Source organism: Pelobates fuscus, chromosome 5 (assembly GCF_036172605.1).
Source record: "Pelobates fuscus isolate aPelFus1 chromosome 5, aPelFus1.pri, whole genome shotgun sequence".
NCBI classification, from domain to species: Eukaryota; Metazoa; Chordata; class Amphibia; order Anura; family Pelobatidae; genus Pelobates; species Pelobates fuscus.
Window position 1 is genome coordinate 344803189 of NC_086321.1, and position 27118 is coordinate 344830306.

Genomic DNA, 27118 nt, shown 5'->3' on the forward strand with positions numbered 1-27118 from the left:
CACGAGTGGATGACGGCGTTCAATACTCGGTACGGTCACTATGAATACACAGTTATGCCGTTTGGACTTTGCAATGCTCCTGCAGTATTTCAGGATCTGATTAATGAGGTACTTAGGGAGTTTCAACATGATTGTGTCATTGTCTACCTAGACGACATACTGATACACTCTAGGGAGATTGAAACTCACCATAGACAGGTCAGAGCGGTATTACAGAAACTTCTGCAACATGGTCTATACTGTAAATTGGAAAAATGCAGCTTTGATCAGTCTCAGATAGATTTTCTTGGTTACGTGATTTCTGGGGAAGGTTTTAAGATGGACCCTGACAAACTCCAGTCTATTTTAGATTGGCCATTACCTAAGGGACTTAAGGCTATTCAGAGGTTTATTGGTTTCTCCAATTATTATAGGCGCTTCATTAAGGGTTACTCGTCTATTATTGCGCCCATTACCAATATGACCAAACAGGGGGCAGAAACTAAGACGTGGTCTCCTGAAGCTCTCGCTGCTTTCAAGAGGCTCAAAGAACTTTTTGCTTCTGCTCCAATATTAGTCCATCCTGATACGACTTTGCTGTTTCTACTCGAGGTCGATGCCTCTGAGACAGGAGTAGGTGCGGTTCTGTCACAAAGATTAGCGGTAGATAAACCATTACACCCGTGTGGTTTTTTTTCCAGGAAACTTTCTGGGGCTGAGAGCAGATATGACATCGGGGACAGGGAACTGTTAGCAGTCATTAAAGCCTTAAAGGAGTGGAGACATTTGTTGGAGGGGACCCTACACCCTATTACGATTTTGACAGACCACAAAAACTTGTCATATATTGGGGAGGCTAAGCGCTTATCCTCTAGACAAGCTCGTTGGTCCTTATTCCTGACTCACTTCAATTATGTACTGACTTACAGACCTGGTTCTAAAAACTCTAAAGCCGATGCATTATCTCGCCAATATGAACCTTCTACTGTACCTGAACCAGTTCTTTCTTCTATAGTTCCGAAGTGCAATATCATTGCTAATACGAATCTCAGGATTCATTCTCCATTACTGGCCGAGATCATTAAGTTGCAACATCTCGCACCTAAACAGACCCCTGCGGGTCGTCATTTCGTTCCTCCTGCTTTTCAACTGGAACTTTTACAGTGTTTACATAATAGCAAGATGGCGGGACATCCTGGTATTCGCAAAACTTACGCCTTGATCTCTAAGGACTTCTGGTGGTCTACCTTACGGAGGGATGTTGAGGAGTTCGTCGCTGCATGTGAAGTTTGTACTAAAACCAAACAACCCCATACGCTTCCATGTGGACTCCTGCAACCCTTGGAGGTTCCAGAGAAACCATGGTCCTGTTTGGCCATGGACTTTATTGTCGATCTACCTATCTCTAAAAAACAGACTGTCATCCTCACCGTGGTTGACAGGTTTACTAGGATGGCACACTTCATTCCCCTGCCTAAACTTCCGTCTTCTCCCGAATTGGCAGAGATATTCGCCAAGGAGATTTTTCGCCTACATGGGATACCCTCTCAAATTGTATCGGACAGAGGCTCCCAATTTGTTTCCCGCTTTTGGAGGTCCTTCTGCTCTCAACTTGGTATTAAATTAAACTTTTCTTCTGCCTATTATCCTCAGTCTAACGGAGCTGCTGAACGTACCAACCAGAAAATTGAACAATATTTACGATGCTTTGTTTCTGAACACCAGGATGATTGGGTCGGTTTGATTCCAAGAAACACGCTGATAAACGTAGAAGGGCGGCCCCGGTCTTTGTTCCAGGTGATAGGGTATGGCTGAGCACGAGGAACATCCGTTTAAAAGTGCCCTCCATGAAGTTCGCTCCTCGGTATATTGGACCCTACAGGGTGCTGACCCGTATCAATCCGGTTGCGTATCGTTTAGCTCTTCCTAATACCTTACGCATTCCGAACTCGTTTCACGTTTCATTGCTGAAACCACTCATATGTAACAGATTTTCCTCCACAATAGCCCCTCCTCGCTCCGTTCAGGTGGAGGGTCAGGAGGAGTATGAGGTCAACTCTATTATTGATTCTCGAATCTCCCGGGGGAGAGTACAATATCTGGTTGATTGGAAGGGATATGGTCGTGAGGAGAGGAGTTGGGTACCTCAGGAGGATGTTCATGCTCCCCGTCTCCGCAGGGCGTATCACTCTCGCTTCCCATCTCGTCCCGGTTCATTCCGCCCGGTGGGCGTATCTGAGAGGGGGGGTACTGTCAGGGTACCTGTGGTCTCTACCTCCAAAAGAGGTAGAGACTTAGCTGTTCCACCATTCAGACGGTCTGATGACTCCCTTCCCCGCGGTCTATCCGGTCATGCAAGGCCGGCCGCGAGGGAGTGACTGCCTTTTACACCATCTAGGCAGGAAGTCATCATCAGGACACTCCCCCGGATCGACCTGTCAGTCAATTGCTGCAGGACCAATCAGGACGTCTCGGAGGTGTGGTTACTGCTCTGAACAGGGTATTTAACAGAGCTTCCTTCATTAGCTCATTGCCCTGTCGTGGTTCTAGCTTGTTCTAGTCACTCAGTGCTCGTGTATTCTATTATCCCTTTTGGTTTTGACCCGGCTTGTTTACCTTACTCTGCTTATCTCTGTTACCCTTGATTCGGCTTGTCTCTCGCTTACCTGTCTTCTGTTACCCTCGACCTCGGCTTGTCTTTGACCATTCTATACGGTACTACTTACGTTAGTCCGGCCATTCTAAGGTCCGGTATACGTATCTGGCTACTGTTTGTACTCTGCGTGTTGGATCCCTGTCCCGATCCTGACAATCCCTACCAACTTACGGGTGAACTGTCAACCGCTGGTGAAACTGCTCATCATAGCGCCACCAGCTTAACTCGATACCCGATATGCAGTCCAGACTGTATCCTGATAAAATGGGGCCAAGCATTTTTCCGGTGCCTTCTCCCCTATAATACTGGCCAGGATCGAAAAGGCCCTGAACCAATTCCCAAATGCTTTGGGGATCTTCCGATACTGGAACTTGTCCTTGTCGGAGTCCTTACACTCCTTATCAGGAGAGGTCAAGTCCTTAGTGAACCTCAAGCCCCAGAACTGACCGGGCTACCCCACACCCTATGTGACCATCTACCAATGCAGAACTAGACTCACCAGAGGGTGCGGGAGTTGATTGGAGTAGCGGATTCGTAACCATTGGAGGCTGGGCCTGAGCTGCCACTTCCAATGGGAGCGATACCGGCGCAGCGCACAACGATGCCTGGAATATGGCCCGGTCCGGAGCCACCTGGGAAGAAAGACTAGGTGAAATCATATCCCTCCCCCCTTGACCCAGAATGGAAGGCCCACCCCAGGGGGTTGGGAAAGGCAAGGGGTGCCTGGCAGGTCCAGACAGCACCCCAAGGGAGGGCAGGGGGCTAGCAGAGCTTCTATGGGTAGGGGTAGGAGAAAGCCACCTCAAACTACTCCAAGTCTCCACCCCCACTTCAGGAGGGGAGACCTCTGCACCCCGGGAGATACCTTTAAGCCTACTCACCTGCCTGGAGGCCCATCCACCACTCTGCCCACCTGGGCCGTGGGAGCATCTTGGCGGTTTTGCCGATGAAGACAAGGCTGCCAGAAAACCTTTAGCGGCTGTGGAAAGAGATTCAGCCTGCACCGAGCACCATCAGTCTGCGTAGCCGCAGGTCAGCTGGCCCAGTGCATGGGGCTGGAGAAGGGATGACAGCCAGGCACGGGCAGCCGCGGTCCTCCCTGCTGCCCGGGTAGTGACAGGAGCCCACAAGGGAGGTGAGGCAAGCCTCGTGGCCGCAGACCAGCAGATCCACAAGGCCATGCCTGCACTCCGATCACAGGAGGACCCATAGCTTCCCCTGGAGGGGCAAAATGTTCAGGTGTCCTCCGCTATTGCCGGGAGGGGAGGCTGTAGCAGCCGCGGAAACCTGAAGACAACCCAGCTAAGCCTGCAGGTGCAGACCCCTATCTTGTAAGGCCTCAGCCATGAGGGCAGAGAGGACATCTTTGATATCCATACCGACCCTGGCCGCAAACAGCACTTGGAAAGCAGGTATAATGAGAGCAACAACCAGCAATTACCAAACTGTTCCCAATTAATAATTAAGATTGCTGATATCCTGCAAGATGGCAACCTATTTACACTAGCCCACCCATCTACCCAATACTACACCACCCCATCCCTAGACCACTTTACCACATTCCTCGGTATACACTCCCCTCACACTCACATGTCCCTGTTCTGCCTAGGCCGTGCCTGGCTCCTCAGGGTCTAGTCCAAGGCTTCCTCATTGAAGCCTCAGATATTGCTAGAATCCAGGACGACAAGCTGATGAATGGTGTCTTCACAACTTTGGGGTTAAATAATGTGTGAACTGTTTAAACCTGTAAAGTAAGATGGCGCCCAGGACTTCCTGGCATCATAACAATTTAGATGAAGCTGTTATGTTCCTTCTAAAGGGACATATAGTCCTGAAAATAACAATTGTTATTTTGGGACTATAGGATCCCTTCTGTCAACCTGTTCATGTCCAACCCCCTTTGAATTTTTAAAAAACTAACTCAAATAAAGATTGCTTACCTCCTTTCTAGCGCCGGGACTTCTCTGCTGCAGCTGCCCTCGCAGGTGTCTGCATCGTCTTTGCGATCGTCTCCAATCCATTCTTACTTATAATGTTCCTTTAAATGATGTTCCTTATATTTGTTATCATGTTTATGGTCCAGAAGTAAACACATTGCACATTTGGAAAATATACTCAACAAATCCATCTTGTAAAACTATAAAGAAACAAGAAGTATAAGAGATGCAAGGTTATTGTGAATAACATATCTGATCTGTATACAATCTGTATTTGTTTTAAATTTAGATTTTGTTTAAGAAGCATAAAAAAATAAAACCATTTCACATTTGAATCAATTTCACATAATTTTCAATCAGAGGTCAGTTTATACCTACTAGAATGTTTTAGACACACAGTAAAACCGGTTTCATGTGGCATGAAATTAAATTGCATACACTATTAAAATGAATTTCAACCTCGAATAAACTGCTTAATGCAAAATTCTGAATTATTATATTTTAATATGTACACATTTTATTTCTCAAAGTAGATGACACAATTTATTACAGTCAGTATCACCACGCAAAACACACAAACAGTGATATGACTAGAATGTAAACATGTATTGACAACCATGGTCTTCATACATTACACAGATTTATTATATTTATTATATATAGGTTTATTCATGACACACTGAATTGTATTGAATTGAAAACCGGATTGCAGACGTTAAACAAAGAGAGCTGCTTTTAAAAACATTTATTCAGCTCAGCCATTTTACCTGCTTGGCAATTTTAGTCTAAGTTTTGCGATTTTATTTTTAATTCACTACAGTTCATTATTCAATAAATAAACCCTTATATATTGCCATGTAGAGGCTAGAACACCTTATAAATTAACATAACCATAACTATATGGCCATACAACAGCAGACCCCTGCTGAGAGATTACATTATTAGTCACCATCCTCCATTTTGTCCCAAGGCTCCCATTTTAGATTCCTGTCAAGCTGTCCCCATTTAGTTCCCTGGTGTCCTGCACAGTGAGGCTGTCTGCAAGGCTGAGGTGCACCTTCAGTGAACACACCCATTATGGGGGTCATAATAAGCGCATTTTGCTTTATTGGTGATGCCCCCTTGAAGGCAATCCACTTGTTGGGAGGTATGCTTCCCTACCCCTCTTCTACCTCACCTTGGATTGCAGTTGCCCGAGTCGATTTTATGTGTTAGCATTATCCGGTATTCATTTATGAAGACCATTGCTCCAAACTACAGTCAGGTCCATAAATATTGGGACATCCACACAATTCTAATCTTTTTGGCTCTATACACCACCACAATGGATTTCACGATCAGTGAAGCAAGCCATCATTAGGCTGAAAAAAACAAAACAAACCCATCAGAGAGATAGCAAAAACATTAGGTGTGGCCAAATCAACTGTTTGGAACATCCTAAAAAAAAAAACGCACCGGTGAGCTCAGCAACACCAAAAGACCCGGAAAAAACACGGAAAACAACTGCGGTGGATGACCGAAGAATTCTTTCCCTGGTGAAGAAAACACCCTTCATAACAGTTGGCCAGATCAAGAACACTCTCCAGGAGGTAGGTGTATGTGTGTCAAATCAAGAGAAGACTTCACCAGAGTGAATACAGAGGGTTCACCACAAGATGTAAACCATTGGTGAGCCTCAAAAACAGGAAGGCCAGATTAGAGTTTGCCAAACAACATCTAAAAAAACCTTCACAGTTCTGGAACAACATCCTATGGACAGATGAGACCAAGATCAACTTGTACCAGAGTGATGGGAAGAGAAGAGTATGGACAAGGAAAGGAACTGCTCATGATCCAAAGCATACCACCTCATCAGTGAAGCATGGTGGTGGTAGTGTCATGGCGTGGGCATGTATGGCTGCCAATGGAACTGGTTTTCTTGTATTTATTGATTATGTGACTGCTGACAATCTGCTCATATTCAGCCAAATGTTTCAGAACTCATTGGACAGCAAAAGCAACCAAAGAGTTTTTTAAGGGAATGTTATGTAATGGCCAAGTCAATCACCTTACCTGAATCAGATTGAGCATGCATTTCACTTGATGAAGACAAAACTGAAGGGAAAATGCCCCAAGAACAAGCAGGAACTGAAGACAGTTGCAGTAGAGGCCTGGCAGAGCATCACCAGGGATGAAACCCAGCGTCTGGTGATGTCTATGCGTTCCAGACTTCAGGCTGTAATTGACTGCAAAGGATTTGCAACCATGTATTAAAAAGTGAAAGTTTGATTTATGACTGTTAATCTGTCCCATTACTTTTGGTCCCTTAAAAAGTGAGAGGCACATATACAAACTGTTGTAATTCCTACACCGTTCACCTGATTTGGATGTAAATACCCTCAAGTTAAAGCTGAAAATCTGCAGTTAAAGCACATCTTGTTTGTTTCATTTGAAATCCATTGTGTTGGTGTATAGAGCCAAAAAGATTAGAATTGTGTAGATGTCCCAATATTTATGGACCTGACTGTATATCTTAAAAACTAGTGCACCATAGCAGTGCAAATTTTTTTTCTAATTCCTTGGAAAATGCACAGAAATTGCAGATCTAAACTGAAAGTATGCCTGCTATAGTTACAACGAGCTTGGTGTGACTTTGAAGAAAGTAATAATCCATATGTACAATATGCTTGTTAAAGTGCTTGCAAATGTATAGATGCAAAGCTATTTTGTATTCAGGTACGTTAAAGTTTTACGTTTTACCGTTACACCATTAGCATAGCTTCAAAGACTGAACCCAAAGGCGCCATAAGCAGCTCCCCAAACAAACAGGACATGGTCACATCATCCTAAAAGGGTATTCATTAAGTGAGAATTCAAAATTAATTTCAAATTTAAAATGGTTACCCCCTACAACCATGATCAAATCTGGTTTTAGATTGGTCATGGTGGTAGGAGTATGTATGTGCAGCGTTTCTGCTTAAAACGCTGCACATCCTCAGTTATTTAGACTTATGTGCTGGGTGCTAGTTACATCCCCGGCGCACATGTGCCTAATGTAAATTCTGTGCATAATTTACGTTTGTCGGCAGCAAACACACTGGCGATAGCAGTGGTCATATTCCGACGGAGAGTTTTCTCAGCCAGCCCTCTCTTCCTCCCCCCTTTAAATCCCTCCCTATTTTAAAAATAGTAGAGCAGCCCCCTCCATCCACTCCCAACTCCCTCCCCTCACTGGCTCCAAGATTGTATATGCGCTCTGAGCCAGTGAGAATGCTTTTCGAGAAGCATTTCACTGGTCCGCGCAAGGGAGCCTTAGACAGAACTGTTGTGGAGAGGAGCGCTGGTTGTATTCAGGTAGGTTTAATACTGTAATCCTGTGTTTTATAGGGGTGGGGGCACCTATTGAGCAATTCTACATTAAATCCAGAAGTTAATTATAAAGGGTTGGAGTAAGCGTTTAAGGGCAAAGCAGCCCCAACGGAAATATAGCTGTGCCTTTGAGAATACTTCCAATTCGACTATTTCAATCTCAAATTTGAAATTCACTTTGAATGTTTACATTAGTGAATAACTCTTTAAGAATTGGGGATTGACAATACAGTAGTGTCCCTTGGAGGACAGTGCTCATTCAGTCCATATATATATTTATATTCTTGTGGAAAATGTTTTCAACATCAGTAACTATGTACACTCTGTAGGGACTTTCTAATTAATAGAATTTAAAGGTAAAATAATAGTCTTCTTTCTCCTTCACATTGTAAAAGTCAGCATGAGTTCTGTTACATGGAACTACTGTTAGGGTTTTGCTTGAGCTAAGTGTTTTAATATTGACAGAGTGGCTATGGGCATTGAGCCGTGACCACTTCTGAGGTTTTGTCTGGCTCCTTGGATGAATGGAGAGGAGACTCTGACTTAGCAAAAACAGCTGATATTGGCAAAAAATCTCCTTAATAAGCTAGAAGTAGGTGGAGAGTCAAGTTATATTGTATCTGCAACATACATTTTATCTGCTAATAAGTGTGTGCTTCTGACTGTGTTTTGAAGCGCTTAAATATCAAACTAAGTGTTTATTCATCCTTACATTTTAAATAACTGCTCAAATATTCTAATTGCATGTATATGTTTTTTTTATACATATATATATAAAATACAAAACATGCATAAAAACCTCAATGTCGTAGATGACAAAATAATTGAAAGATTAAAAATGATACGACAGTCCATGGGTCGAACACAACTTCAACCTTTTATTAATAATATTCACATATAATTACTAATTACATAAAGTTGTCATTGCCATTTTGCATTGTAGGGTTGCTTACCCCCATCTCTAGTGCGTTACACAATTTGACTACATTTTTTGACATAAAAAGGGCTGTTTACTAAAGTGAAAATTGTGGGGAATGCAAAGTGAATTTCAAATGTAATGTCACAGTGGAATATAAACGGACTTGGACAATTTCCAATTCGACTATTTCCAATAATAAAATAATAATAATAATAATAATTTCCTATTCGACTACATTTTCTTAAAGGGACACCCCTCCTACCCAAATTTTGTTTTAAAAATCACTGTTTAGTAGATACACCCCAATTGAAAGATTGCATGCATTTAATTATGCATTAGTTCTTTGGAGTAAATCTAAAAACAGCTTGCAAAACCTTCAGTTCTCTTGTCTGCAGCCTTTGCAAGCCCTCCCCTTCTAACCCCGCTCAGACTTTCTGTGGCTGACCAATCACAGACTTCCCAATGGAGCTTAACTCGAAGTCTTTACAATATAGGTGTTCTGCGCAATTCCTGCCTTCTGAGTTTAGCTCCACTGAGCTAACGAAACCAGGAAGTAGCATGACTGGTTGTCTGCTTGAAAGCCAAGGGGGTGTTACCAGGTTAATTTATAAAAGAGTCGAATACTATTGAAGTCTGCACTTTTGGGAAAATGAAAAAAGGGCACACACTCTTCACACATAAAGCTTTTCAGCAAGCTAAAGTTGTTTAGGGGTCTGGATTAACCCTTTAAATTGAAAGTTCACTTTGAATTCCTGACAATTCTCACTTTAGTAACTAACCCTGCATATGTGGGCATCATAATGCCTGTATTATTAAAGAATATGTCAAATGGTCCACATGCATATCAAAAAGATGTGTTTACCTCTCCATCATCTAGATGATGTAACACTTTATTAAATTGTATATGCACAGGGATCTTTCATGCATTTATGTTTAGTAAGTTCATCTAGTTTAAACCCACATTTTTCTCGTTATCTTGTAAAACTAATTTGAACTGTTTATCTCTGGTTTTCTTGTGAACTTTTGACTAAAATCCAAAATTCACACCTTGGTGTAGCAACTAAAGAAAATCTGTGGGGGGCAGCCTTTTATAACAAATATGCTCCCCATACGTTTAACCATGCAGTTTTTTTTTTCTAACTAATATGATACCAATACTTTGGGAGGCTATTAGTGGAATGGAATATTTACCTAAATACGTTCTCACCTTTTAATATAAAAAATATAAAATTTCTTGTAAAACAAATCAGCTATCTAGTAATTTCCACTTATATTCTTGTTGAAATTGTTGTAATTGCGGTAAAAGGAAGATGAAGCAGATAACAATTTTAAAATATGTTTCCTCATCTTTCTTAAAGAGTAAAACATATGATTCTAAAAGCTTCAGTCGTGTCTGGGGGACCCTAAAGGGACACTATAGTCACCTGAACAACTTTAGCTTAATGAAGCAGTTTTGGTGTATAGAACATGCCCCTGCAGCCTCACTGCTCAATCCTCTGTCATTTAGGAGTTAAATCCCTTTGTTTATGAACCCTAGTCACACCTCCCTGCATGTGACTTCACAGCCTTCCATAAACACTTCCTGTAAAGAGAGCCCTATTTAGGCTTTCTTTATTGCAAGTTCTGTTTAATTAAGATTTTCTTATCCCTTGCTATGTTAATAGCTTGCTAGACCCTGCAAGAGCCTCCTGTATGTGATTAAAGTTCAATTTAGAGATTGAGATACAATTATTTAAGGTAAATTGCATCTGTTTGAAAGTGAAACCAGTTTTTTTTTCATGCAGGCTCTGTCAATCATAGCCAGGGGAGGTGTGGCTAGGGCTGCATAAACAGAAACAAAGTGATTTAACTCCTAAATGACAGTGAATTGTGCAGTGAAATTGCAGGGGAATGATATATACACTAAAACTGCTTTATTTAGCTAAAGTAATTTAGGTGACTATAGTGTTCCTTTAACCCTTTCATTTCCCCCTCTAGATTTTCCAGGGTGTTCATCTCCTCCCCCGCCCCTCCCACCCAGCTTCCTACACCTACGATTCCTAAGCCTGTCTTTCTCTCAATTCAATTTAAGAAAATTATATAGACTAGTGTATGCACAAAGATAAAGATGTTTACAATTACTAGTTATACTAAGTGGAATAATCATCGCTTTATCTACGAATATGGATACATTTATCCAGAAAAAACTACAAAATATATTTTTCCTTGTCTCCAATATTCATTGTTTCAGCAAAATGTCTACAAGTATAAGCAACACAATTGGTAAAAACAAAGTGAATGCTTTAATATTCCAACCACTAAGGAACCAGATAACACAACAAGGAATCTAACATACGCTAGAATGCCTCTATTTTACAGTTAGTGGCATCACTAAATGGGTTTAAACCGCACCGGGTAACACCATCAGAGGCGGTGACACCCAGTGGCCCACCTCTGTCTGGTGCTGGTGTGTTGGGTGAGTGACTCTTTAGCCACTCCCCATCATCGCAATCTCTTCAGGTGGGCTCCCTCTCTCTGCTGCTCAGGGCTGGATAGAGTAGATACCTACATACAAGTGCCTGGCCACTAAGAGGTGTCTGTTTTCAGTGCCTATAACGTGCCTTTTTTGAGATTAAATAGGTTGTGGAAAGAAAAGTATCAGGGGTCTTGCCCAGTATCCTCTGTACTCCAGTCAGCCCTAATAGCTGAGCTGCAGGAACAGTTATAGAGGGTGTACACTCAGTGCTGTCCCAACTGCTCCACTCTCTGAATGTGTGGCTGGATCACTTCCTATCTGCCCACCAGTAGCCTCTCACACGGGAAATGCCTTGCTGGAGAAGCAGGGGGAGCTCTGAGTGATGCACACTGTATAACAGCTCCTGCAACTCCAATATCATCATTCTGACTATTCATCAGAAGACATAGGAAGGTGAGTACTTTGCAAATAACCCTTCAAACTCCAGCACTCAAACCCTCAACCTGAAATTAAACCCTTTACCGTCATCCTATGTTTATATCATATGTTTAACTCCTAACCCCTAAATATCTAATGTACCCCAATATTAAATTTAACCCAACTTTAGCCCTAACCTCAGTGATCCTAAAACATTCCCTGTACCCTAATGCTAAATTTAACCACACACTAACCCTAAACTCAATCTTAAACAGCCCCTCTACTCCAACTTTAACCCCTCTCAAAATATTAATCTTCGCAAAACTAAACACCATATGTAATCTAATTCTGACATTCACCCCTCTATAACCATAACCCCTCTGTGCCCTAAGCTTGTCTAACAATATATTTAACCCTGCAACACCTTTAACGTGCACAGATGCACACACTCACTATACTTCACAAGCGCAAACACAATACATTACACATAGAAACATGCACATAGATACAATTTATACATATGCAGTTGTCAAATCTGATTTTATTTAGATGTTTTAGGAGTGCACTGTCCAGTTAATAAAGTCATTATACTTACTTTATCTATATTTAAACTGACAGAAATGTGACTGAGTTGTATGAATGTCTACTTAAAATATTATTCCACCTCCAGATATTGCATTGTCTCAAGGCAACAGAGGCCTTAGCTATCCCTTCAATGAATACCGAGACACAACGTGGTTAAAAGAAGCCTGTGCTGTAAACAAGTGCTGAGCTTTTTCCAAGTTTTATAATGCCTTAAGGAACTCTGTGATTACACATCATAAGTCATGTAGAATTTTCAAATTAGGATAAGAAGAACATCTGACAGCTGAGGTTGTAAGCCAGGAAATGTCCAGATAGACTTATAGAGCTGAGAGCATGATGACATCTTAAGGGTTAAAATGAGCCACCATAACTAGTTCCTGCTGTTCATATGGTAAACTCAATCTGTTATTGGGTCAAGTTTCCACCTGTACGTTCTTGATTCCTTACACCCAAGCTGTGCAGTAATTTACTAATCCATATGAATCAATAAATTACCCGTATGTCCTTTTATTTTAGTTCCTGCATACAAACAAGTCAATTACATAAAACAATCTTCTTTGCCATCTGCAATTCCATCAAAGTCCGTATGAATAATGGATCATAATTTTGATTCCCCTAACTCATTTTAAAACGAAAAATAGAAATATCATGCCCAAAATGCCTACAGACAAATAGCTTGTTGTCCAGTTTTGTAAATTAAGTTCTGTACCAAGAAACAGTGAAAACTTGCTTAAGGAAAATTTATATGAAAGACTTAAATAATAATTACTTAATTATCTGGAATGTTCTTTGATACGCTTTACTTCTGTTAAGTGTTCTTCTGGTATCCTGAGAGAAAAATAAATTGCAGCTGATGTTGTCTTGGCTAATTTATTAGATGTCTCAGTTTTATTGCTGTGATCAAGGCAGGCTAAGATTGAACATATAAGAATATAAAAATATTTCAATTGTATATACCGGCAGAACATTAAAGGGACACTATAGTCACCTTAATGTAGTTGTTCTGGTGTCTATATTCTGGCCCTGCAAGGAGTTCAGTGTAAGCATGTCCACACCCTGCATAGAGGCACTGAATGTTCCCCATAAAGATGCTTTGATTCAATGCATCTCCACAAGCAGTTGCTTATTGGCACAGCGTGACGTTGTGCCGCGCATGTGCAATAGCCTCCGTAAGCTTTCCTATGGAAAAGCATTGGATTGGCTAAGATCATCAAGTTTGATGATCTCCGCCATGGAGGTGGTGCCAACCGCGGTGAGACCAGCACGGTGTGGGAGAAATAAAATCACTGTTCTCATGCCATGCAAGGGGGCCGGGGACCTAAATAATTAGTTTAACACTATAGTATCAGGAATGCATGTTTGCGTTCCTGACACTATTGTGTTCCTTTAAAACTAGACAATGGCACCTATTCCTTATGTTGCCAATGATAAAATGTGCTTTTGATGTTAGATTGTATGTTAATAAAAGCTACTGTAGATAATGACAATACAACTGATGGCAGTTTGTGCCCTCATGTTTGTATTCACCTACACTTTATTCAGATATTGGAGAAAATGTCACAAATGCCAATGCCAACACTTCTAATGTTTTAGTGGCAAAGCATGCTGTTTTATTTTCTTTTATTGGAGTATTTCAGAAATCATGGATATGAAGCCTAATACCGAGATATATATATAAAAAAAGATAAGGGACAGTGAAGAAGAAGAGTGTTTAAGAAAGAGATAGGAAAAATGGAATAAAGTGAACTATGTCAGAGAGTCAGAGAAATTCATAGACAATTGAGTGATGTTTCACTTATGAGAAATTTGATATCATCTACCTAAACTGATTCATGATGTTGAACGTCTGCTTACTGATGCACATAATAGAAAATGTGACTGATGATGATGTGGCAGAAATGCATCCGCCACGTGTTCTTGGAGGGGCCTGCTTGCCAGCTTCCTGCCAAAAGACTATGGTCTCTTTAAGAACAAACTTGGTTCGTGGGATTTTATATTTGGTTTGGGAACAGAACAGCCACACGAACCACAGACCACCCGGGAGCTTGTTAAGCCCTATTAACACCTTGCAACGATTTTAACCGCAGTGTTCTAATTGTCTGTTTGGGTGGCCGTTGTTCGCATGAACGACCACGAGGTGGTGGCCATATTGTTCTCGCGAATGCAGGCAGCGGTGTTTGGTCGTCGAGTTCATGGAGCTGTTTTCGGACACTGAAACTCCGGAACACTGCTGGACTTCCAGGATCGCCTGCATTCGGTTCTACACCACTTAGAAGGGCACTGTTCAGTAAAATTGTTACCACAAACAAGGTGAATAAGCTCCAGGGTAAGAAAATTAACTATGTTCGGTAGTTTGTTCGGTTTTTAAACCATGTGTGCTGTCAGTCAAATTATGACTTCCAGGAAATTCATGAACCCCTGAACCAATCTGGGTGATTTTTGGATATGTTGGTCACTCAGATCGGGGCTGTCAGGGGATGTAATTTTGTGTGTGGGTTTTTTGTGTTTAAAGGTATTTTGGGGGTTTTGTAAAAATGTATGTTTTCTGTACCTGGAGATAATGGAGTTTAGTACAGTTCCTGACTCAATTATCTCCCAGGTACAGAGGAGGGATTATCTTTTTTTATGTGGGAGTGTCCTGGACGTAAGAGCCAATGTAATTGTGTGTATGTTTTTACTCTAGTCTACTCTCTTGTCCAGGGGAGTGCCCCTGCATGGGGACCTGCGTACCAGTTGTGGCTGCCAATAAACGAGTTCCAGTTTACCCTCAACACAGAGCCTCGTCTCTAGCTTGTAGGGAAAGCTATACCAGCTATAATCCCTGCTCTTGGGATTGTTCTTTGGATTGCTATATACCTGCTATACTCTCTTGGAGGAGAGGTCTTCTCACTGGAAGCTGGATCCAGGAGTTTGGTCCAGGGTGAGAAGGGACGGCGAGACCCCAGCCAAGCTGCCGCGGCTAAGGGGCTACGGTGCTTGTGGTGTCTGGTGCGGTGCTTATAGTACTCCGCGACAGATAGGAAGCAGCAATTAGCGGAGGCACCCAATTGGGGTTGCCAGGCGGTCTGTCACAGATGAACTGAAACGTTACCTCATCAAACAAATTCCTGTGATGCCAGTATTTTATACATTACCTAAGATACACAAAAGGTTGCTTCAATCACCAGGCCGCCTTATCGTGTCTGGCACTGATTGTGTGCTACAACATCTTTTTGGACAAGATCTTACAACCGTTTGTCAAAAAATGTCACTCATTTAACTTGGATAGTGGTGATGTACTTGCTGATGTTTGCATTTCTCCAAATTGAATTCTGTTTACATGTGATGAGTCTAGTCTTTATACCTCCATCTCCATAGTGGTGGTATCACAGCAGTAGAGCAGGTACTGTCTCAGTCATCTTTAGACAGTGAGGCTATTGACCTTCTGTTGCTATTGTACTTTTTTTGTTTAGGGACACCACGTATAGACAAATCAAAGGTACTGTGATGGGGTCGAATGTGCCCCATCCTATGTCAACATGTATATGAATCATTCTGAGACGTAGTTTGTATATCCCTGTAACGGAACCGCTTGCACCCCGACCGGGTACCTTCCGTTGATGGATGCTCCTAGTGCTTCCCGAGGACTCCAAGCACTCCGCCAGACACCATAACCACTGTAGACTCCTACGAACTGCCGCAGCTTGGTTGGGGTCTTGCGGTCTCCACCCACTGTGGACCAGGGTACAGCTTCCAGTAGTTCGACCTCTTGGAATTCCAGAGAGCAGGAACAGGAACAAGCTCTTTGCAGAGCTTAGTGATTATACCCTGGGGAGTGATTATATCAATCCCCAGAGTGTAGTTCTCCAATCCCCCAAACATGAGCCGAAACGTCATGAAGGTACAAGATGATCTGACTCCAATGAGCGTTTATTACTCCTTATATACAAGTTTTCAGGCCAGAGGCACGCCCCCTGGACCTGCTGGTAAACGGTGACAAAAGGGACACAAACCAATGGGAACACTAATTAACATAATAACACTCCCACATACACAATGAAATCCCTCCTCTCCATCCTGGAGATAATTGGCTTAAGGCACTGCAGTAAATTCAATTATCTCCAGGTAAAGAAAATATCTACATTTTACACTAACAGCAAAAATACGTAAAAGTACATAAAAATACATAATTCTCATTATATTACACAAAACCCCCACATTTAACCTATCCCCAGATAGCTCGGATAGCTCAGATCTGAGCGGTGAACAGCGCTCAGATCCCACAAACAAAGTAAATTTGCCATCGGGTTAAAGTTTTGGGAAAGCCTCTTTTGACCGACCGCACGCAGGATTTCCTGCCCAAAACAGTTCCACAGAGTTCGGCTGTGCGGCCGGTCTATTTCCAATGTTAAAGTCAGTTCACATAGAAAAAACGACTAAGTCCCATTCGAATGCACGAACAGGCCCCGTTCGTGCAAATAGCACAGTGTAACATGGCGTTCGAATTGTCGAACGCACTTCGACTTTAGCCAAAGCATCAAAGTGGAGGAGAAGGTCAGGGTCAGCGGTGTTCGTGCAAATGTGTAGCCGATTTTAGTTCCATGGATTCAGGGGCACACACCGCTGACCGCGTTCGACTAAATTAAAATGGCCGCCACCACGTGTTCGTTTATCGAATGGCGGCCACTTCAACTACTTCGGCACTTCGGCTGCATATGAAGTGCCATATAAAGTGCCAATCCTTCCCTACAGTTCTTAAAGGGCCATAAGTAGTGAAATAAAATCCGATATGGCCAAATAATGTTTTTAAAGGGCAAAATCTCCCCGGGGCCGTAGTCATGAGGAAGGAGGCGGGCAATCAGGCTCCTCCAACAGCCAGGGGCAAAGGGCAGCTTGTCACCTAAAACTCCAGTGACAAAAGGCATTTCGCTGAAGGGGTCTGGGTGACTATAGTGGTCCTTTAACTTTCATGACTTGTCTATATACAAAGACGATGATAGGTTGAGTACTGACATGTACACGAAACCCACTGACTGGAACATTCACTAGCTTCCATCCTTACAAGACTATATGATCACTTCCCAGAAGTCAGTTTATGTGAGTACATAGGAAGATCTCGGATCCTCCTACCGCACTACAGTCTATATAAGACAAAATGGGTGACAAATTTGTCCCTATTTACTCAGTAAAGAAATTAACCATGTTTCTGCCCTTAAGAGAGCTGACATATTTCAAACTAGAAAAACTAGATCACAATGCATTAGAATGCCCTTTGTTTTAACTTAACATGTGCACACATTCTGCTAAACATTGGTATATCCTGAACAGAACCTGCCCTACTATGTGTTTACAACCTTCTGGACTCCCTTTTGAAGGCAGACATTGAGCCTTCAGTTAACGTAGCACACAAGATTTGTGGGTAATCCTATATTTTGGGCATACCCGTTTCTCAATTGTAACGCATGTAACAACATCATCAGAGGTGATACATTTACATATCCCAGATCAGACAATACCTACAAAATCAGAAACTATTAAACATGTAGCTCTAGTTATGTGATCTACCTATTGCAATGTTCGTGTGGTCTCATTTATGTAGGTGAGAAAACCATGCACATGAAGGATCGCCTTAACCACCACAAATCTACCATTCGCATGAAGAAACTTAACTTACCTTTACCATTACCTGAACATTTTATTTGCTGTGGTCACTCCATTTCTCAAATTTCCTTCCAGATAATTGATTCTGTTGACGTTTTACATACAGGGGGTGATAGAAAGAAGGTACTACTCAAAAGAGAGAAATTTTGGATTCACATCTTAGACATTGGCTATTACTGTATAATCATTATTCTACATGATGGCACTTATGGATAGGATAAACTTTTGTTTTTGATTTCTAGTAATCTATTATTACACATTTAGTGTATGACCTTATTTTATATATGTTGTGTTTGTTTTTGTTTTGTTTTTTGTTATTCATTCTCCTTGTTCTTGATCCTTATACTTTTGACACCCTCATTATCACTATTACACTCATATGTTTAGGACTATTGATCTTTAAACAGACGCTTCCGCCTCATGCCTAGCTGTCTTGCATTTGCATTGTTTGTTTCTTTGAGACTTTCTTTCCCCATGTGTTCACATGGGCTTATTTCACTGGTTTTATACATGGTCCTTTAACCCCTTAAGGACACATGACGTGTGTGACACGTCATGATTCCCTTTTATTCCAGAAGTTTGGTCCTTAAGGGGTTAATATTGGGGTTAGCTCTTATATCCTCCCTTAACCCTCTATGGCCCCACATTTATTGTGTTTCTGGCACTTTCCCCTGTTTAATATATTTTGTTTCCTCTGTTGTAAGAATGAACACACTACTATTAGTAGCGTCTAGACTTCTTTATGTTGATATTTTATGTTTTACACTTTGCCACTTTATTTTCTTACAATTCCTATGTTGGATTCTAGGTCAACCAGATCGCAAGGATCGTTTTTGAATCATGGACCTGTGTATATATGCCGTGTACACAGACTTATACTTTATTTATGCTTTTGCTTTTTAGTCCCTGATATGGTATACAAGCACAAGGGTGATGTTGGATATGACTTGCATCCTTAAGATTCCTAGGTCAAATAGTATCTCGGGAAATACACTGGAAAAAACATTAAATAATAAATCAGTTCAAAGCCTGGAATGGCCTGCTGTCATGGAAGACTTAGAGTGTAGGCGATCATCTCTGAAACAGAGAAAACTATAAAGATATCATAATACCGTCTCTTTTGTGATGAGTCCTATGAATTGTCCGCCTCTTAGGTCTAAATAAGCTAAAAAAAAATCAAAAACCTATGTTAGATTAATCGGAAATATCTATAAAGTTCAGCAACATCTGGAGACGTAATGTCTTCCAGCAGAGCATTACGTCTTACAAGTGACAGGAAGAAATGGAGGACCCTAACTTGTCATCTCTGTTGATATTTTACATACGATTCACAAAACACCTGCAAATATGTCTCGGTCCTGTATCCTCAGTGCTGCTGGTATAAAACACACCCTAGACAGCATACAGTTAAAAAAAAGGGGACAAATGAGCCAGGAGATAAAGGACAATCAGCAGACGAAAGCTTAGCAAACTAAAATGGAACTGTTTCATCACACGTAGATAGAAAATATTCATAGTCATGTAGGTTGAAAAAACTCATGTGAATCCAAGTGCAACCTTTACAGTCGAGAGTTGTGACACGATTTTTTTAGTTTTTTGTGTTTTTTGTTTGTTTGTTGTCCTGTTCTATAAAGGGCTATTGAAAACTGACTTACATTTAGCAAACAATTACGAAGTTGGAAATAATAATCAAACCAGGTAACGTTGGAAGTTTGTTTTACATCTCACGTATCTTTTTAAACTCCAAGATAAACTACGGTTAAAACGTTTCCCCAGTAACATACAAGGCATGATTCAGGATATTTGAGCATCACTTTGTTTCCTTCTGTTTGGATAAAATTGCACCTTCAACTTTAGTGACTCCAGCTATTTCAGAGAATAGGGTGAATGATCTGTTTTATAAATGTCAACATTTTAAATGTTTCTGCCAACAAACACGGATTTTGACTGACTTGTATTTAATTCCCAAAAAGATAGCTCCATATATTTTATCTTAGAATTCTTACTGGCATGTTATTGCCATCTAGTGGTTGCTATAGATTCTTACTCTAAATAAGATTCCATTGTGAGAATTTCAATTCTCATCAGATAAAAAGTTGCAGTTTGCTAACCCTTAGCTAAATTGTTTATGCAAAAGTAAGAAAAAAATAAAAAAAATGTTAAAAAAAGAGAGAGAAAAATTATTGCAGAATAACTATGCACAGGTTTATAATTCAGTCATAGTAACTGTCATCTAATACTTCCACACATAGAACTATAACCGATACAGTTCTATTGGTTCCTGTGGTGATGGTGACTGTATCCCATTCAGTACTTTTCCCAAAAACTATTCTTTAAATATGTCCAGATACATACCAATAAAAATCCTGTTAAATAGAAATATTTAAGGTTCTAAGATATTGAGTAAATATAAATATGCTAACATTCTTTAACATGTCTTTAGGACTTTACCAGACTTTAACATCAAGCACACTAACTACAGAAACCATGCAAAGCTTGCTCCGTCATGTGTACCCTAAAGAAACCCCAGAAAAGATTGCTGGTCTCTCCAGACTTGTGATTTCGGAAATGGATGACGCAGACAGAGGTGAGAAGTTGGCTACGGCAACATATTTAACTTGCAATGTTTGTAGAGCAAAAGATAATGCATATGTTCCCAATATCTGGTGAATCAGCCAAGAATAAGTTATTAAAATTATCATTATTAGGTATTTATATAACGCCAGCATATTCTGTAGCATTTTACAATATTATCAAAGGGGGAGATTTAACAATAAATGAGACAATCAAAAAATCTTACAGGAACAATAGGTTGAAGAGGGCCCTGCTCAATAAGCTTACAGTCTATAGGAGGTGGGGCGTAAAACACATGAGGACAGGAGGTAGAAATCAAACAGAAAAAAAGAGAGTAGAGTGCTACCCTTTAGGAGAGAGCAAGGGACAGGTACGTGACGTAGAGGTTACTCTGGGAGGCCATAAGTTTTCCTAAAGAGATGGGTTTTGAGGCACTTTTTAAATGATTGGAGACTAGGGGAGAACTTGATGGTCGTAGGCAGGCTATTCTAAAGGCAAGGAGCGACCCGCAAGAAGTTCGGCAAGACAGGAGAAGGTCACGGGCAGAGCGGAGAGACCGAAAAGGGGCATACCTGCGGATCAGTGAAGAGATATAGGAGGGGCTAGAATTGGTTAATGCTTTATAGGTGTGGATTAGTACCTTGAAGTGACTCCTATTGGATACAGGAAGCCAATGTAAGGACTGACATTCATTACAGACTGTAGCGGGGCAATACAACCTGTGGGGAGGCCTATTAGGATAGATTAACAATAATCCATGCAAGAGATTTCAAGAGCATGGACAAGATCCTTAGTAGCATTTTGCGTTAAAAAGTGGCGGATGAGGGCTATGTTTTTAAGGTGGAATCGACAGGATTTGGTAAAGGACTGAATGTGAGGCTCAAATGTGAGGCCAGAATCAAGTATAATGCTAAGACAGCATACTTGCAAGGATGGACTGATGTGGGTACCACTAACTTGAAGGGAGAGTGAAGGAGAAGGATCAGTATTAGGAGGAGGAAAGACAAGGAGTTCAGTATTAGAGAGATTGAGTTTCAAAAAGCAGGAGGACATCCAGTCAGAGATGGAAGAAAGGCAAGCAGTGACACGTTGCAGGACAGCAGGGTAGAGGTCCGGGGTGGAGAGGTATATCTGAGTGTCATCAGCGTACAGGTGGTATTGGAATCCAAATGAGGTAATACATTTGAGATCCAAGAGAGGCAGTATAAAGAGAAAATAGAAGGAGACCTAGTACAGAGCCTTGGGGGACTCCAACAGAGACAGGACGAGGGGAGGAGGTATCATCATTAAAGGAGACACTGAATGAGTGTTGGGAGTGATAGGAGGAAAACCAAGAGAGGACAATGTCACAGAGACTGATTGATTGAAGAGTTTAGAGAAGGAGAACATGGTCAACAGTGTCAAAGGCAGCAGAGAGCTCAAGAAGAATTAGTATGGATTTAGCTGTGATTAGGTTGATAGTAAGAACAGTCTCAGTAGAGTGGAGGGGATGGAAACCAGACAGAGGGTCAAGGAGAGAGTTGGAATTGAGGAAACAAGTCAGACAGATAAAGACCAGTCTTTCCAGAAGCTATGAGGAAAAAGGGAGCAGGGATATGGGACGATAGTTAGAAGGGGAGGACGGGACAAGAGCTGTTTTTTTTTTTTAGATGGATCCTACAGTAGCATGTTTAAGGGCAGCAGGGGCAACACCAGAAGAGAGAGAGCAATTGAAAATGTGCGTTAAGGAAGGCACAAGACAAGTGGAGAGAGAGCTGATAAGGTGAGACGGGACAGGATCAAGCAGGCAAGTGGTGGGGCGAGAGGAAAGGAGAAGCACAGCCACCTCTTGTTCAGTAGCCTGGGAGAAAGTCTGAAGGGTAGGAAATGCATGATCCAGATGTGGTTGAGAAATAGAGGGGCAAGGTGGTGAGAATTATTTCCTTAGCTGTTCAATCTTGTCGGTAAAGTAGCATGCAAAGCTATCGACTGTAAGGTTAGTTTGGGGGATGGCAACAGCAGGGCAAAGAAGGGAGTTAAATGTATTAAAAAGACGCCTGGGATTGTGGGAGCATGAGCTAATGAGGGAGAAAAAGTCTGACTGTTTGGCAAGGGCAAGGGCTGTGCTGTATGAATGCAACATGAATTTGTAGTGGAGGAAGTCCGACTGGGTGTGTGACTTCCTCCAGCAGCGTTCAGCAAAACGGGAGCATCTCTGCAGGTAGCGTGTTGATTTAGTGTGCCACGGTTGGGGGCATGTTCTCCTCAATGTGCATGTTTGGAGCGGGGCTGCAGCCTCCAGGGCAGAGGTGAGTGTAGTGTTATTAATTCATTTAGAAAATATTTTACCAGAAAAGATACATTGAGATTTCTCTCGTTTTCAAGTATGTCCTGGGTCCACAAAACATTGCATTGATACAATAGGGTACAATAAAATTCAAAAACAATATTAATACACAATATCTACAAAATTAAACATAGAAGAGGTAGGAAATATATAATCAACCATGACAGGAGCATTCTGTTTTGAGATATGTAGAGAGAGATCTCTTAAAGGATTTTAGGCCTGGGGATGTTCTGAAAGTGTGCGGGAGATCGTCCCATAATTGCAGGGCTGATAGCTGCTGGAGGTCAATATAATTCAGATTCTTCAGATTCTTCTTAGCTGAGGGGGGTTAGGTTGAGGATGATGGGGTAAGGGGCTATTGAGAGCAAATGATAAGAGGTGGTGATCTGAGAGAGGAAGTGTTGCAGAGATTAGAGATTGTACATTGATGAGAGAAAATAAGATCAACAGTATTGCCTGCTACATGGGTGGGGGACTTAGTCCACTGTGAAAGCCCAAGGGAGGAGGTCATTGAAAGTAGTTTTGAGGCTACTGAGGACAAGGTTAATGGGAATGTTGAAGTCCCCAAGAATTCGGGATGGAATATTAGAGGAGAGGAAGTAGGGAGGCCAAGCAGCAAAGTGGTCAAGGAAGAGGAGAGGGGAGCCGGGGGACTATAGATAACAGCAATGTTAGCAGAGATGGGTTTGGAAAGGCGAATTGAATGAATTTCAAATGATGAGAAAGAGAGGGAAGGAGGATGGGTAAAGGTTTGAAGGAACAGTGAGGTGAGAGCAGTAGCCCTACACTACCACCTTTGCTTTCAGAGTGTCTTGGGTTGTGGGAAAATTGATGACCACCAAAGGATAGAGAAGCAGGGGTAGCGGTGTCAGAGGGAGAGAACCATGTTTTAGTTATGGCTAGTAAGTCTAGGGAACGAGAGGTTAATAAAAAGGTTGTGAACAGCAGTGGATTTAGTCACACTGCAAACAGAGCGTGCATTCCAGAGGGCAGAGAGGAAGGAGGATTTAAAGGAAAAGTTACATGAGATGGGTATGAGATTATTGTGATTCTTGGAGTTAGCACATGGTGGGTTAGCGGAGGTGGGACTGGGATTTGGAGAGACATCACCAGCTGCTAGAAGCAGAAGGATAGAAAGTAAGAGAAGGTGGGTAGGATTTAAAGGTTTTGGGAGAGAGTTTGTATTTAGAGGTTTTAGAAAAGGTTGGTGGAGATAGGCTGGAAAGGTATAAGTAGAGTGCATGGGATGAATAGAGAGGGGAGGGAAGTAAAGTGGGAGCAATGAAAATGGTGTCAACAGGGTGAGCAGAGGGATAAAGAGATATTGCTAATTAGAGAGGTGAGAGTGAAAGTAAAGAATGTAACGGAGAGCATTCTCTAAGGAGATTAAAAGAGTTTATATTATAAAGAAGGAAAATTAGGGTTTTTAGTTATGCAAAATTAGATGAGGTGGGATCTTAAAGTCACATGAGCGATGAGAGGGGTCAGGGGTTGCAGGTAGGGAGTGTGATCGTTGAGCAGGTGATGAGGGTTTGAGAGACATAATTAGTGTGTTTGGAGAGTCAGGTAGTTTGTGCTATCTATAAATGTAGTGAGTTCCGTGGGGTGGTGAGGGGAGAGGTGGGCGGAAAACCCACATGATACATACTATGTAAACTATGTACTATGCAAAACAACATTTAGCATTGGCAAATATATCATCAATTAGGCAGTACTGAGTATACACTTTTAACATCATTACAGGAACACTGAAGCATTAGGAAAGCAACCACACCCACCATAAAGGTCTGGGTGACATTAGTGGTCCTTTACACCAAACAATAGATCAAGCAAAGTATAAATCCCCCAAAAAGGAATAAACATGCGAATGCTGTAGAGTTCCTTGTTCTACGGATATATTGCTGAAAATCGAAATATTGATGCTGTCAGCAGTTATTATTAAACTAGCTTCCACTGCTTTGGGCATCAAGACTTCTATAGTCTTAAAACATTAAAATAACTATAAAATAAGTAAATTGTTCTATTTTCCAGCACATCTGAAAATGCAATTAAAATAAAGCTATTGAACCAGTGGGTGGGGATTGGGGGAGGGGGGTTATACTTTTATTTTTTCAAATTATGTTACATTTTATACTTTTTACTGTTGCTTAGTAGAGAGCTTTTCATATTCAGGACACAATTCTAGGATGTGCCATTTGCAAAAAAAAAAAAAAAAAAAGCAGAAGTGGTACAATTTCTACTGTTATACTATTACCATCAGGAAGGTGTTTCTTTGCACATGAAGAAAATGTTTTTTTGCATCCTAGTTACTTAAAATTTGTTGTGTGAAAATGTGCCACCCAATTGCTAGCAGAAAAGCATTTGCACTTGCATTTGCGTAAAATAGGCAGGTTTTTACGCAGATTATTTTGTGGTTACCTGAGTTTATTGGAGATCACTTCTAACCTATTATAACATACAAAAAAAAATACAAGATTGACATGTATGTTAAACTGCTTTACCTGTGGTCCAGTGGATCCCGGATGGTCATGTGGGGGTTCTTCATTGTCTATACCAATATTAGGTACAGACCACTTTACAAGCGACCTCGTTGTTCCAGTGCCCAGTTAATGTCTCAGAGCACTGGCTGTGGTGTTCTGAGGCATCCAGAAGAACTGGGGGGACCACGAGGGCGCTCTTAAAGTGGACTGTTACTTGTTAAAATATTGCAACTTAGAGGCTTGGACATGGGAGGAACTCCTGTAGGTACTGTAACTTCAGTCACATGAAGTTGTTATATTGAGTACAGTGTTCCTTGAACATAATACCAGTGATTATTACATATCTGAGAACATTGGTAATCACTAGTATAGGAAGAGGACAATGCTGGAAAAATGGTAAGAACAACCAAAATAAACTGGTCGATGTTTAATGTATACATTTTATTTGTAGCCGTTTACCTGGAAGAATACATTTAGATTTCTCTGTCGAGTTCATTAGCCTATATCTATGTTCCTCCGCAGGGTTCATTGATGAAGATCAGTTTGTGTCATGGATTCAAGCAATGCCTCAGACGTCGATAGCGTCAATACTTAGCTTCCCAGTAATACCACCTGACTTGGAATCCTCCCACACCCAGAGTTCTCCATCCGTGCCGGTAATACTTAGAGTGCAAAGCACAGAAACTGCATGACAATATGCGACACTTGTAAAATGTCGAGGAGAAACAAAGTATTGGACATCGAATAGGATTTTATGTAAGATGTTGTCATAAAAGTAGAAATCCCAGTTTGCCACACTCATAGAATATGTATATAGTATACCGACAACTAGGAACACAAGCTTGGTTAAAAGGGAATTTATTATAATAGAAATATTTTTTTTATCTTTTGAGCCAAATAATTTCTATGATTTCAGTGGAATAATTTCCCTATGTGACAAGCCTGTGTGGCTGTCTGTCTGCATTCTATGAATGTGGAGCTGGCGTCTCCATTTTTTAAGCAGTGGACTGTCTGTCTTTTCATGTGAGATATTTATATAAACAATATGTGACTCAAAATGATGAAATACTTGTTAATTTTATATAGCTTACTTATGTTTACACAGGACTAGGAGAGAAGCATACCTGCTAACTTCCTCGTCCCAGTAAGTGGGACGCCAGTGGGTGGGTGTAGAAGAGGGTAGGCAAGCAACATGATTCCCCACAAAGAGGGTTCTGAAGAATTGATAGGTCAGCCTGGCGTAAATGCTTGCCAAGCTGCCTGTCAATTCCACAGGCCAACCACTGAGGGCAGGACATGCAGACAGTGGTGTATTTTGGATCTGTGCTGCCTTAGGCACAATGGAACTCGGGTACCCCCTAATTTAAATTTGCCTCACCCCTTCCTTTGAAGGCCACACCTCTTCCTGTCAAAGACTAACACACACTTTGACTGACAAACACACACTCTCAGATACACTGGCACACACACTCACAGACACACACTCACTAACATTATCCCCCAACACTCACAGATTTATTTTAATTTAAATCCACCCAGCCTCCCTACCTTTGGAAGAGCTAGGTGGATTTTTTTTTACCTGGGGTCCAGTGGGGCTGCAGGCCAGCCTGCTTAGGCAGGGAGTGAGGCAGACGTGCAGGCATTTGGGCGGCTAGCTGAGCTCCAGGCGGGCGGCGAGGGAACGCTGATTTGTGAGCTCTCCCTGTTCAGCTCCCTCGCGCATTAAATGTGTATATGCACTTCAATTAAATGAATGCAAAGATGAATGCAATATTATAGTAGAACCTTTCTCTGTTTTTAGA

The 27118-nt window shown here is 41.5% G+C and overlaps 1 protein-coding gene across 1 annotated transcript in view; it reads left to right on the forward strand.

Annotated features, from left to right (window-relative positions):
• Positions 1-27118, forward strand: part of LOC134611686 (uncharacterized) — a 161402-nt gene that overhangs the window by 131647 nt on the left and 2637 nt on the right. The window contains exons 5-6 of the mRNA XM_063455827.1: positions 20380-20523; positions 25839-25972. Of these exons, the coding sequence (XP_063311897.1) occupies positions 20380-20523; positions 25839-25972 (278 nt within the window). The remainder of the gene's footprint in view (positions 1-20379; positions 20524-25838; positions 25973-27118) is intronic.